The sequence below is a fragment of the Lepidochelys olivacea genome (assembly GCF_965140295.1).
Source record: "Lepidochelys olivacea isolate rLepOli2 genome assembly, chromosome: 2".
Lineage (NCBI taxonomy): Eukaryota > Metazoa > Chordata > Testudines > Cheloniidae > Lepidochelys > Lepidochelys olivacea.
In genome coordinates, this window is record NC_140412.1 from 183,371,735 (window position 1) to 183,385,426 (window position 13,692).

The window sequence follows — 13,692 nt, forward strand, 5'->3', positions numbered from 1 at the left end:
GGCCACAGTGACATTTTTGTTTAGGCCTTGCCTACACCACCTCCCCGAGAGGTGGTTGCTAGAATTCTTCTGTCAACCTAGTGCTGTCCACACTGGGGGGGGGGGGGGGGGTTAAGTCAGTTTAGATACGTCTCTCGGGGTGTGGATTGAGAGATGTAGCTATACCAATGGAAATTCCTAGCGTAGACCAGGCCTGAGTATTTGATGTAGCATTGCCACCCGTGCAGAACAAAAACCTGGGCCATCCAGGAGGTCCCGGAGCCCATCAAACCGGACAGCTGGTGGCAGGGTATATCCAGCACCTTTGCGGATTTCCCAGGGCAGCTACCACCAAAAAGGGACTCTCCTGGGACAGCCTGGACAGGAGCCAACCCTAATTTGGAGCCTCATTGTCAAAGCCCCTGCGTTTTCCATTGAATCTGGAAGGAGGCGGCGGCGGAGTGCTCAGCAGCTCTGCCACTCAGGCCCTGCCCCGCTGCAGCCCGAGCCTCGGAGCGGCAGCCGCCCGACTGCTCTGCCATCCATTGGCCAGGGCTGCTGGCGGAGGGAGCTGAAGCCCTCTCTTCCGATAGCTGCGATTGGTGAGGTCTGGTTTCAAGATGGCGGCCAACGCGACGACCAACCCGTCTCAGCTCCTGCCGCTCGGTAACTAGCGCCCCCCCCCCCCCGCCCGCCCAGGGATAGGCGGGTGCTGGGCTTCTCCGGTCCGGGGTCGGGGAGGCTGGCGGGAGGGGCGGTCTCGGGCTCCCCTCCTGAGCGCGTCGGGTGCTGCGCCCGCCCCTGCTCCGGCGCTTCCCCAGGGCCCCCGCCCCTGAGCTCTGCAGCAGGTCCGGGCCTGCTCTCAACCGGCGGCGGGAAGTGCAGCAACCCAGCGCCGCCGCCGGTGAGTGCTGCGGGGTGGTTCCCTCCTGCCTCGGAAGCCAGCGCCGCCTGCCCCCACCCGAAGGGGGGCTGCATAGGGCCCCAGAATAGCTAGGGATGGCCCTGCCGAGGTGGGGGTGGTTGTTGCTGGAGCCCCCCTCCAATCCGGCGTGTCTGCAGTGCCTCCCCCCCCCCCCACAAAAGCATGTTCTTAACTCGGGTGCCGCCGCTAGCCGTGAGGGGCAGACCGGCTCCTCCGGCAGTGGGGCCGCGATTCCCAGCTCGAGGAGACCCAGCCGCCAGCTCCGGCCCAGCTCCCTCGCTGTGGCAGTCGGAGTCCCCAGACAGCGTCTGTGGGGTGCCCGGCTGTGGGCTACGCTCCAATTTTAACTTGTTTAGATTTAGTGCAACTGTCTCTCTACCCGTTGGGGAATCATACCCCCAGCTACACGTGCAGAGACCTTCCTGAAGACTCATCAATTCAGCACTTGTCTACACTTAAAACGCTTCAGAGTGGACACTACCTATCCCAAGGGGAGGGGTTCTCCCATCGCTGTAGTTAAACCACCTTCCTGAGGGCTAGTCTAAGGGCTTGTCTACACTGGCACTTTACAGTGCTACAACTTTCTCACTTAGGGGATGTGGAAAAAAAACACCCTACCCCCCCCCCCCCCCCCCGTGCAGCAAGGTTCAGTGTTGTAAAGCGCCAGTGTAGACAGTGCACCAGTGCAGGGAGCCACGCCCCTTGTGGAGTTGGTTATTTAGGGTGGTGGGAGAGCTCTCTCCCAGTGCTCTGCCCTGATTACACAAACCATGTTAAAGCACTGCCAGCGTAGACTAGCCCTAACTAAAAGCTACGTTGGCACAGCTGCTCTGATGCATCTGCACTGCTGAGAGAGCTCTCCCAGTGGCATAATTACTCCACCTTCGCGAGAGGCGGAAGCTGTGTCGGTGGGAGAGTCTTTCCCACTCTCATAGCACTGGTATGGACAGTGCTTAGGTCACTGAGCGATGCAAATTACAGGTTTTTTCACACCCCTAAGCAACATAAGCAATATCAATGTAAGTGGCAGTGTAGACTTGCCCTGAGAGGCGGTAGCTAGGTCAACGGACTTAAGTTGCCTTAACACTGCTCAGGGGTGTGGATTTTTCACACTGCAGACCAAAGTACTTAAATGGACCTAATTTTCTAGTGTAGACCAGACTAGTTTGAGTTTAACCCCAGGTTCCTCTATAACCTTTAATTGAAACTGCTAGCCAGAGTTAAATCCTGAGTTGCCAAGAGTTCACTGCTAGTTTAACTGGAGTTAAGTGTACACTTTTTTTTTTCGAGTGAGATATACCCATTGATATAAGTAGGGCTCTGTATGGGCAAAGGGATTTCCCAGTGTGAATCTGATGCAGGGTTTAGGCTTTTGTTAATGGCCAAGTAAGAGAATTCTCTTGTCTCCATGTTATATATATATATATTTTTTTAAGTGACTTACGCCTGGTCTGCCCTTAAAACTTAGGTCAACCTAGCTATACTGTTTGGGGTGTGAAATAGTCACAGCCCTGGCGAGAGAGTTAAGCCAACCTGAACCCCATTGTAGAGACAGTGCTAGGTCAACAGAAGAATTCTTCCATTGACCTAGCTACAGCCTCACAGAGAAGTGGATTTACTATAACAATGTAAGAAAACCCCTTCAGTTGCCGTAAGTCTCTATGCTGCAGCTGTGTTATTGTAGCATTTCTAGTGTAGACATACTCATACGCGTCGTTACAGGAGGGTGGAGTGACTACAGAAGAACCTCAGAGTTGCAAACTGACCAGTCAGTCACACACCTAATTTGGAACCAGAAGTATACAATCAGGCAGCAGCAGAGACAAAAACAAAACAAGAAAAACGCCAAATACAGTAGAGTACTGTGTTAAATGTAAACTACTTAAAAAAAAAAAAAAAGGAAAGCAGCATTTTTCTTCTTAATAGAAAAGTTTCCAAGCTATATTAAGTCAGTGTTCAGTTGTAAACTTTTGAAAGAACAACCATAACATTTTGTTGAGAGTTACAAACATTTCAGAGTTATGAACAATCTCCCTTCCTGAAGTGTTTGTAACTTTGAGGTTCTACTGTGTATAGTACCAAAACAATTTGCAACTTTTCTTTTAACATTTAATAAACTGAATCTGCAAAATGCACTTTCTTAACTGTTCTGGGAACGTTCTTTCAAGCAAAGAGATGGTGATGTCAAAAAACAGTGTGGTGCTGGGGGAGGAAAAGTAACCTCGGTGAGCAATCTCTTGGCAGCTGACCAATGGTTGGTTGGTTAGTTTCTCCAACAGAAATAAATATTTTTCCTCAAATTAACTTTTCCTTATGTAAGATTATATTTCTCCCAAAGATTTCCTAGAATCAGGAACATTAAGAAAAAATGGTTTATGATTAATAGGATACAGACAGAAAATGTGTTGAAGGTTCCTAAAATGTAAATTATTGATATACCCGGAAAGTGCCTATCACATTGTGGGCACGACCAAAACAGATGATGAACAGTAATAATAATATTCTACCTTCACTACGAAGTCAGTTGCTACATATTTAAGCTTGGGAGGATTATATTTTTATCCCTAAATATTGGTAAAAATTGATTTCACTGTACACAAACTTATGAAAAAAATATTTCCATCGATACTTTAAATGTACAAGGGCAAAGTAAGAAAAATGTTGCTTGAGAACTTATTAGAGTTTGATATAAGGATATTTGTATATTTTGACAATTTATTTTTACATTATAAAGCTTTAAGTTTTTGAATTTCAGTGTCTGTCATTAAATAATTGTCAGATCCTCCATAATTTACTGTAGCTGTGAAAATTTAAATGGATTAAAAATTGGGGTGAGGGGAAATGCTTAAAGCCCATAATTTTGCAAAGCTGTGAAAATATAGATAAAAAGCTTAAAAATAAACATCTGTCAAAATTATAAAAGTGAAAATTAAATTCTGCTAAGCCGATAGAGAGAGAGAGAGAGATAGTGCTCAATGTGTTCTAGGTGTTTTACGGATATTTTAGGATGCACCTTATGTATAATAGATAATAAAAATAAAAACTATTTTTGCATATACATTTGAGTATTCTTGGCAATAATTTTGAATGTGTACAATTTTGCCACATATTCTTTAAAAGGAGTGTGTTAAAAAGATGACTTTAGTATATGTTTAAATTTAGATTGTAATCTTGTATAAAATATTTTCTGATTTACAGAGCTTGTGGACAAGTGTATAGGTTCACGTATTCACATTGTGATGAAGAGTGATAAAGAAATTGTTGGCACACTCCTAGGATTTGATGACTTCGTCAGTATCCTTTAAATGGAATATTTGCTATTTACCAATTTTCTTTTTAGAATAAGCTTAATTATTTATCTGTTTGTTTGGATATTTTGAATTAGGTGGCTAGAATGTATGCTTCTACATCTTGCATGGATAAATATGCCACACTAGCTGAAATTATTTTAAAAATTAGGTCACACCATTTTTATAAAATGAAAATACAGGTAAAGTTATTAAATCAAGGATATTTTAGTTTTTTGTTTTCCTTGACGGTAGACTTCAGATATGGTGTTAGAGGATGTTACAGAGTTGTAAGTATTGCCTCTGTTTCTTTGTGGCTACTGTGTGCTTTTTTTTCTTTCCCATTTACAGAAAAGGTATATTGAATTAGGAAGCAAACCATTTTGACCTCTTTAAAAGGTTTGACACAACTGAGTAATTTAGGTTTCAAATTTAAACTATTTGTAAATAATCCAATGGGAATTCATCCTGTACAGCCAGCTCTTAAATAGCTGTGTGTGGCAGGTGGCAAAGTCAGGTGCTGAGTGTGCTTAGCACACCAGTATCCAGGCTTTGTGGTTTGGCTCTCTATTCTGACTGGTAGGTAACAGGTCATCTGCAAACCAGCTATAGAGCACTTAAAGATGTATTGCCTTTGCAAAAGGTGAAACATCTTGTACCTCTTCTTCACTGCAAACAAAGTGTTTTTGAACTCAATCTGGTAGCTCATGTGAAGGCTATAAATTGCCTTGTCTTTACTAGGATTTCACATTGTTAGTTGACTCGGGTTAAGGATTTTTTAATTTTTTTTTTTTTTTGAGTACTGAAGTCGGCCTCACAGAATGGCTGCCACGCATTTTGTCATATTAAATGTTTTAACCTTTCCTGTTTGGCACCCTTGATTTTTTCCCCCTGAACTCCATGTTGAATTCTCCATTAGTTTAATGTTTGCTTTGACACATAGACAAAGAGTTAAAAAGTAGGTGTAGTCTGGGATAAGAAGGCATTTGTTCCCTTATCTTGCAACGTTATTCATGTTGCCAGTTGAAACTCTTTTTCTTATAAAGAAAAGGAGTACTTGTGGCACCTTAGAGACTAACAAATTTATTTGAGCATAAGCTTTCGTGAGCTACAGCTCAGTTCATCGGATGAAGTTCATGATGGAGCTCACGAAAGCTTATGCTCAAATAAATTGGTTAGTCTCTAAGGTGCTACAAGTACTCCTTTTCTTTTTGTGAATACAGACTAACACGGCTGCTACTCTGAAACCTGTCTTTTTCATATGTTGAGGCCAGTGGAGGGTGTCCCAAAACTGTATTGTGATTCATCTAAATTCTGTGTTACTCTTGGTAAATAACCCAGCCTATTATAGCGCCTTGTGTAACTACAGCTCTTACCACAAATCCAGATTTATTTTGTAAACTTTATATACTAAATATTTTTCTTCCTAATGTTTGATCAGCGAAATCACACCTGAAGGAAGAAGAATCACAAAATTAGATCAGATCTTGCTAAATGGAAATAACATAACAATGGTAAGTCAGGTGTACTACTTGTTTTTGACTGGTTTTTAGTATATGTGGAATTCAGTTATTGACTAATTCACTCAAGTAAGATTGAACTCATATTTATTTTAAATTTTAAACACATGTTCTGACAGAATAATCCTTTGAAATTTCATACTGTAATCCTAGTCTTCAATTTCTTGATTACACATGTTCCATGTTATATTTTGAAAACAAAAGTGAAAATGTAAACATGAACTTAGTTGTATCTTAATGTACAGTAAACTTAAAACATAATACTTCTGATGCATGCGAATGAGGGCTGAAGCAGTAATTGATTATTGTAGGTCTGATCCTGCAGCCAATATCTTATTTTTCCTATTGCCTGCTATGAGAGTATGGGCCTGATTTTTCACCAGAGTAGCTTAAGGCCCACTGTAATCAGAGGGACTAAATACTTGCTTAAGTGTTGTAGGATGAGGGCCTGAAGGACTAAAGACTGCACAATAAATACCTATCATGATAATCGTTTTGTCTATTGTCTTTAAAGAAAAATCATCTTCAATTTTTGTTTCTTTTCTTAGAGAGAAATGTCAGTAAAATAAATGATAGTTCCTATATCTTTTTTACATTTCTTTCTTTAATATTTATTGAGTTAAAGCATCAGCTCTTAAACTGTACTCTGAAGAGAGCACGTGGTGCTGTCTTGCCTATTTGTTACAACTGCATCTGCGAATGTCCAGGCTCTTCATTGCAAAGCAAGTCTGTTTATAAAAGCAGCTGGAAATGAGCAGCCAACCTGTATACCTCTATTTGGGGTTGCTGCTACACAAGAAGAAGAGGCGACAGAAGCAGAAAAACTGTTCCTCATTTAGGAAGCAAACTACTTTTAAAAGTGTGCTATTGTGTTTTTAAACTGAAAATCTTCCCACCAACTGAATGCCAAAGAAAAGAAAATTAGTAGCAGTTTTTTATCTAGACATTCCTTTTTATTGTGTTGAATGTTCCTACATTCCTTGGTTTCTCATTCCTGAAACATCTACGCGTGCATTTATCTGGTGGCAACAGATTCCCACTGGAGTGAGGAAAAAGTTTTATTCCATCATGACTTGTTGGCTAAAATTCATATATAAAATGAGAACATTTACACTGGTAAGTGTTCTGCTCAAGTACTAATCAGTCATGGTATAAACCAGGGGTCTCAAACTCAAATGACCACGAGGGCCACATGAGGACTAGTGCATTGGCCTGAGGGCTGCATCACTGACACACACCCCTTGCTGGCCCTGCCCCCACTCCATCCCTTCCATGAGGCCCCGCCACTGCCCCACTTCTTCCCACCCCTTTCCTGCCCCCTCCCTGCCCTCAGGGGGTGTGGGCTCAGGGCAGGGAATTGAGGAGCAGGGTGCTCAAGGCAGGGAGTTGGGGTGAAGGAGGGAGTGTGGGGTGCGGCAGAGAGTTGGGGTGCAGCAGCAGTTTGGGGTGCAGGCAGGGGGCTCAGGGCAGGCAGTTGGGATGCAGCAGGGAGTTGGGGGGTGGGGTGCAGGAGGGGTTCAGGCTCCGGCCTGGCGCCGCTTACCTAGAGTGGCTCCAGGGTGGCAGCGGCGCGCACTGGGGCCAGGGCAGGCTCCCTGGCCCCGGCCCCACTCCGTCCGGGAAGCAGCTGGAACCATATCCGGGGGGGGGGGGGTCCGTGCGCTGCTTTTGCTGCTCCTCCAGGTACCTCCCCGAAGCTCCCATTGGCCGCAGTTCCTCGTTCCCGGCCAATGGGAGTTGTGGGGGGCAGTGCCTGGAAGCCAGGGCAATGCACGGAGCCCTCTGGCGTGCGCGTCTCCCCCCCACCCCGGGCTGCAGGGACGTTGTGCTGTGGGGGCTGTAGTTTGCCCACCCCTGGCCTGGAGGTAGGCCACGGCGGGGGGGGGGGTAAGGGTTACTTGGCGGATTGCAGGAAATAGCCCCGCCAGCCACGTGTTCGAGACCCCTGGTATAAATGATACACAATATAGGCTAGAAAATGTAAGAGGAATAGGAGATTAGCAAGCACAGGAAGTTTCACAACATTTCACTGTCTTATAAAAGCTATAATGTCACTCATTTTATCTGATTATTTAGCTGCTCTTTGTAAGAGTAGAATTAGGGGGTGATTTAGTTCAAATTGGGTCAGTTTACCTATAAAAGTACACGTGTGTGATGTTCTAGTATTACTTTAAATTTTCCATCTGTTGTAAAAATATTTTCAGTAGTGTTTAATAATAAATATGTACAAAGCCATATCGGACAATTCTCACTTTAAATCTTGAAATCAAACGTGTACTATGTTTCTTCATACTGTATCTCTTAAATTGTCCTTTTCTTATACAGCTGGTTCCTGGAGGAGAAGGACCTGAAGTGTAAATTGATTCATTTGTCGTCTATGAAGACTCTTGTTATATATTCTGTTATCTCAATGGAGTGCTTTTAGTTTTTGTTTACATTTGAAGTTGATATTTGATAAAAGGTAAAATTTCCTATTCAGGAAAGATTCATTGCTGATGCTGACTTTGTAAGTTAAAATCATGACTTTATTGTAAAGACTGATCTGCTGTTCAGAATAAAACAAACATTTTTTTTTGTTAAATATGCTGGTTGGTTTTTTTAATGCAGTAGAAAAGATATCTGCAGTTATAATAATCTTTAAAAATAAAAAATAGGAAGAAACAAGGCACTTGAGATCAGAAAGTTAAGGCTGAGACTCAATCTCTAAGTGGCTCAGAAGTATGCCCATTCTCACTTATATATGGTTTAAAATAGTACCACTCAACAGTAAGTAGATTCTTCTGGATGCTTTTCCTCTAGGCCCAGAGGGCTCAGCTCATTGGATGTGATTCCATGTTTGTTAGAGCTTTTCTAAAAGTAAGAAAATGGTGCAGTCTTTAATGTAATGGACAAGAAAAATGGAGATTGGCTCTAAAGTATGCCCCCTGCAGCTTATTCCTTCTTTACACTCTTTCCCTTTGGTCTCCTCCTGCCTTGGAGAAAGATCACAGCTGCCTGCCATTACTGCATAGATGTGCAGGAGAGAGGGATGGACCCTGGTGTGGGTAACTAATGAATTGCCTAGTATCACCAGAAAAGGGAAGGAGAATCAGTGGGAAGGGCTTGGTGAAGGAGGAGACTCCAGAGGTTGGAAAGTATGCCAGAGAAATTGTTCTTCTGGACTATGCTGAAGTAAATGATGTCCTTCTTTATCTGACTCAGGTAAGCCACGATCTCTCTTTGCTGGGACCCTGGCTGAAGTAAGCTGAGGGCAACTTTGTTTAGTTTTAAATGGGGAAAGGCCTTATTTCAGTAAAACTTCTCAGGGTGTATTTGTTTTGAGAGTGTGAATTGTTTTTTGTCAGTCCTGCTTAGATTGGCCTGTGACAGTCATCCTTCAGTGGCTTCCTCTGTCCTTCCCTCTCCAGCCTCTTCTGTGACAATGGTTTAATTCTGTGTATTGTTTTACAAAAGTGCTAACTTTCAGTTGATCAGAACGTTACCTTTGCATGCTATTTAACCCCAAACTCTCTTATTTACTAAAATTGTCTTCACTCCTTTTAAATGATACTGGCTCCAGCCAGCACAATTCTCAGTCTTCTCTAGTCTCATAGTTACTATCCTAGTCTTCACTCTCCTGACACTGAAAATAGGCCAATGCAAAACATACATCTGAACTGTACCTCATTTTGAAGGATATCATTACCTTTCGTCCCAAAGATACCTACATTCGACACAAATTTGGACTTGTATTGTTGAAAATTGTTTACATGGGAAATAAAGAATCAAGAAACTTAGAAAGTTATTTATGCTAAATGACTGAATCTCAGAGCATTTTAAAGTTTTCCTGAAATACTTTTCCCCTCATTTTGAGTCTCTGTCACATGCTGTGTCCCACATTTGGGTATTGGCAGGTTAGGAGGTACTTTGTAGAATCTTGTTCCAAAATCAAGTACTATAAATTGTTGTCTGTATTCACCGGGCTTTATTGCACTTGGTGTTTTGCATATATGTTTATAAACTGAACATGCAAATCAGACATTTTGGGAGAGTAATGTTAGCAGAACTTGGTCCAAAGAGAGTTTTGAGTGATCAACATTTGGTCTTTTGTCAGAACATAAAGAGTGAAATGTATAGCATTCTATTCTCTGCACACATTGAGTGTTCTCATGAGAACTAAATTTAATATTGCCTCATTCTTTTTTTTTTTTTTTTTTGCTGTTAGTTTCTTACTGTTCATAAAGAGGAAGTGCTAATTCTGTTATCTCTGTGAGTGTTTTGGTATACCACTTTCTGAAGTTTGCATATGTTCCTCTTGATATATTTGTGTGTATATGTATGGTATTAAATATTCACAGATTACAAGGGAGCAGAGTTAGTGCTCTGGAGATTACTTGCAACTTTGTGCTAAAGAATTAAATTCCACACCCATTATTTGTCTTCCAGTGCAGTTTTTCAAACAATATTTATACCAATTGCCATTTTGGAAGTGCAAATAATAAGCTTTTTAATTAAATGAATTATGTATGATGTTGGTTTCTCTGGAAATCTTGTACTTCAATCACATTGATACTGTACTGTCCCTAGAAATATCTGAGCCCGCTTTGCTTTTCAGAACACAGTGTTTTAAGTCACCACTAGAGGGGACAATATCTGAACTAAAATTATACAAGGCTGAGAACCAAAAGGTTTTTATGATGTAGCTTTATAAAATATACAAATCTAAAATTAGGGCTGCACTTTTTGGTCTTAAAAGTTAAAGTAGGACTCGGGTAAAATCAATACATTTTGTTTTATGAACACAGTTTAAAGTAATATTGACAGTTTTCTTTTACCAGTTTTTTCCCTGTATGCTATCTGATGTAGTGACTTCCTTAACTTGTCTAGCCAGCAAAACTCTGACAGTACTATTCTCTAATACAGGCACGAGCTTCTTTATACTTCTTGTCTCTCAAGTTGTGCCCCCCCCCCCCCAAAAAATTCTTGACATATCAGTTGCAGAACTTCACAAATAAGAACTAGAAAACCCAACAACCAATGTCTTAACTGAACTGTATTTCAGAGTTTCAGGATTTTAAGTTGATCTCAGTGTTTTATGTAATAATACCTAGCTCTTGTATATTGCTTTTTGTTAGCAGATAAAGATGTAAAGCACATACTAAAGATTCATATGAGTTGGTTTTATATTTGTCTACTGCATTCTTATAAAAAAATTTTTTTTTATTCCCTTGAATAGGACTTCAGAAATTTTTCTGTTTTTGATCATTCTTATTTGAAGACATTTTCTTTGAGTGTTCAGAGTCTTTTACCAAATTAGATGGAAACAGAGAAAAGATCCCTGATATAATACAAAGTATTAAATTATATGTAAGCTTTCCATTAGTCAAGTGCATAGCAATTAATTTGCTGAACTCTGACTGTGCTCCATCACTGATCATGGCCAAATTGCATGCAAGTTAAGCAATCGTACTAAAAACGTACACAGTTTGAGTATATGGCTTTGTGGCTGTGTGGTGGAGTTATTTTTATAAAAAAACATGATTTCCCCACCCCACTCACCTGACTGAAAAGAACTAGTCAGTGGCCCTGGGGAATGTAGCTGTCTGCAATCTTTCCATGTCAACTAGATTTCAAAGCGAAAAACCACAGCAGGTACATGATTGGGGTAGTGGTTTCAAAATGTACGTCAGGATTGGTCGGTTATTTATGGTTTTCAATGACAAGAGTTGACAGAGCTGCTGTGGCTGGGTCTCTGTGGTAAAAGACTGTTTCCTATACCAATGTGTGCTATGAAAATCCCCACGGACTGAAACATTTGATGGTTTATAAAATAAAAATAAAAGATACATGAGGCCAGATCCTGGTTCCATGATAATCAGTGGCAAAACGTGCACTGATTTCTGGTATACTAGGATTTTACCCTTGATGTTTGTTTGAAAACTGAAAATAAAAGAACAGGGCAAATAGAGTTTCAGGTAATAATTACTTTTTGTCAGTTTAATCTCTCTACAAATATAATTTAGAGGTGTTTTTTTAAATATTTTGGGGAGTCTTGGAATTGGTTCTAAAAACAAGCCAAAGTTGACCAAAACCACCCCACATCAAGAGTAAATGTTGACTATGGTCATCTGTCCATTTCAGCCTTATCCAACCATAACTAGAAGGCGTGATTATTGACTAATTGTAAATTTCATTTTTGTTTTGACATTCTGATGCCAAAGTTCAATATCCAGTGCTATGAATCTCTTCTTATACATTATGGGGTATCTTCAATAATTTTTAGTTGTTATCTTGCTGTGCATCTGTTATGCGTTCTGAATTATGTTTGTAGCTATCGGGGACTGAGATTATGTTCCAAAACTTGTTTACTGATCATCTTCCTGTGAGTAGACTAGTTGTTTGTGATACAGTGCATATCCTTTCCTCAATTGTGTAAAGCTTCAACAGTTTATATTAGGATGTTGCAACTTGCTGTTTCTTATGCAACTAATAGAATAAAATGGTTTGCCTACATTCTTAATTTTAATAGAGAATGATACTCATTTTCCTTAAAGAAAACATAATGGGTTTTAGAAGTGTTCTTCCAACTGAGTGAAATATGTTTCCAGTTAAGGCACTCTGGGTTAATCTGTGTTTCAGAGACCCTGTTAACACTTTATAAACCATTAATCCAAAATCCTAGAACAGGGGTAGTTAATAGGTGGACTGTGGGCCAAATTCGGATCACCAGATGCTTTTGACTTAGACCCCGAAATCTTTTTATTTAATTGTTGTTGTTTTTTATATTTCTCTGGAGTCTGAAGCTTGAATATACTTTGACCAAGAAATTTTAGACCTTGTCAAAAAAATAGACTATCCCTGTCTTAGAACTTGTTTATATACTCTCAGTTCTGCTTTTCACTGTGGATATTATGATCTATTAAAGTTTTTCTGTAAAACCAAGGCAGGCTTTCTTGCCCCTTTCAATTATCTATAACTAAGCAATACAATATATACTAAAGGTATTACTGGATCCTTAGCTCTGTCAACCCTTATTCACTATCAAGCAAGCCTAGGAAGAGGTGCAGTGGCGAGTCTTTGTATTAAGAATTTAAGGACAAATTTTCAAGAATGGCCTCCAGATTTGAGCATAGAAAAATGTGAATGCACATTTTTGGAGTGGAGCTGTGCTGATTTAAACCAGCTGAGGATCTGGCTATAGGTTGATATGCTGTACTCAACACTGTGATCTAGTTGCCTCTTAGAAATAAACAGTATCTTAATCATAAAAAAATAAGATGACCCAATTTAGTTTCTGTTGTGATGATGCTTAAGATGAAAAGAACCCACCTTGACTGAAAGCCCATGGTAAGTAAGTTTTGTTCAAATGTCACTAATGATATAATCTGAAGAAAACAAGGTTACATGAAAAGCATGAGGGCTGCACATATAATGGTTTTTCAGATGGAAGAAATCCAGTTTGATTGCTATAGGCCAGTTGAGTTGGTGAAGCCGGTAGAGCTTTTTTTTGCTTTTTTTTTAAACTTGCAAACTGAGCATACTTTATATCTAGATATGAGTGAGACAAAATGAATGTAGAACCCCCACAATATCATTTTGAAGGGTAAAATCTTAGTTTGTCTTATTTGGGTAGTTGCATAGTTCTATATACAGTTGTTTTTGTGAATATGATATTGTCTCTTTGCATAAGGCAGTTAGTCAACCAAAGCACTCAATGACTGGGAACACGGTAAGAATTTGGGGTGAAATCTTCAGCGGCTGTCAAACTGCACACTTGACATCAGCTGAGGGTCTAGCCCAGAGATTGAAAGAGAGAATGTAAGGAAATACTTTTACTACAAAAATTTAGTCCCATGATATTCTGGGAGAACTAAAAATTACTAGTATTTGACACTATTTTGGTTTCTAGGCTGCTGCTTCTATGGTTTAGAGTTTAGATGCACATACAAACAATTTTGTGGAAAAACATTCAAATTAAGACCTGATGTGCTTAAAACTCACT

General features: G+C 40.5%; 1 protein-coding gene across 1 annotated transcript; it reads left to right on the forward strand.

Moving 5' to 3' along the window:
- The first annotated feature begins 513 nt into the window (after positions 1–513).
- On the forward strand, positions 514–8,251 carry LSM5 (LSM5 homolog, U6 small nuclear RNA and mRNA degradation associated). Its single transcript, XM_084619846.1, has 5 exons — positions 514–645; positions 4,103–4,198; positions 4,454–4,481; positions 5,633–5,705; positions 8,037–8,251. The coding sequence occupies exons 1-5, from the start codon at positions 600–602 to the stop codon at positions 8,067–8,069; spliced, it is 276 nt and encodes a 91-aa protein (XP_084475972.1). The 5' UTR covers positions 514–599; the 3' UTR covers positions 8,070–8,251.
- The last annotated feature ends 5,441 nt before the right edge of the window (positions 8,252–13,692 follow it).

Bases quoted from the DNA above. Each gene is read 5' to 3' on its own strand.
- LSM5 (XM_084619846.1), top strand. From the start codon at position 600: ATGGCGGCCAACGCGACGACCAACCCGTCTCAGCTCCTGCCGCTCG. The intron at 4,482-5,632 runs GTAAGTATTGCC...ATGTTTGATCAG, and splicing joins TTAGAGGATGTTACAGAGTT to CGAAATCACACCTGAAGGAA. The intron at 5,706-8,036 runs GTAAGTCAGGTG...TTTCTTATACAG, and splicing joins ATGGAAATAACATAACAATG to CTGGTTCCTGGAGGAGAAGG.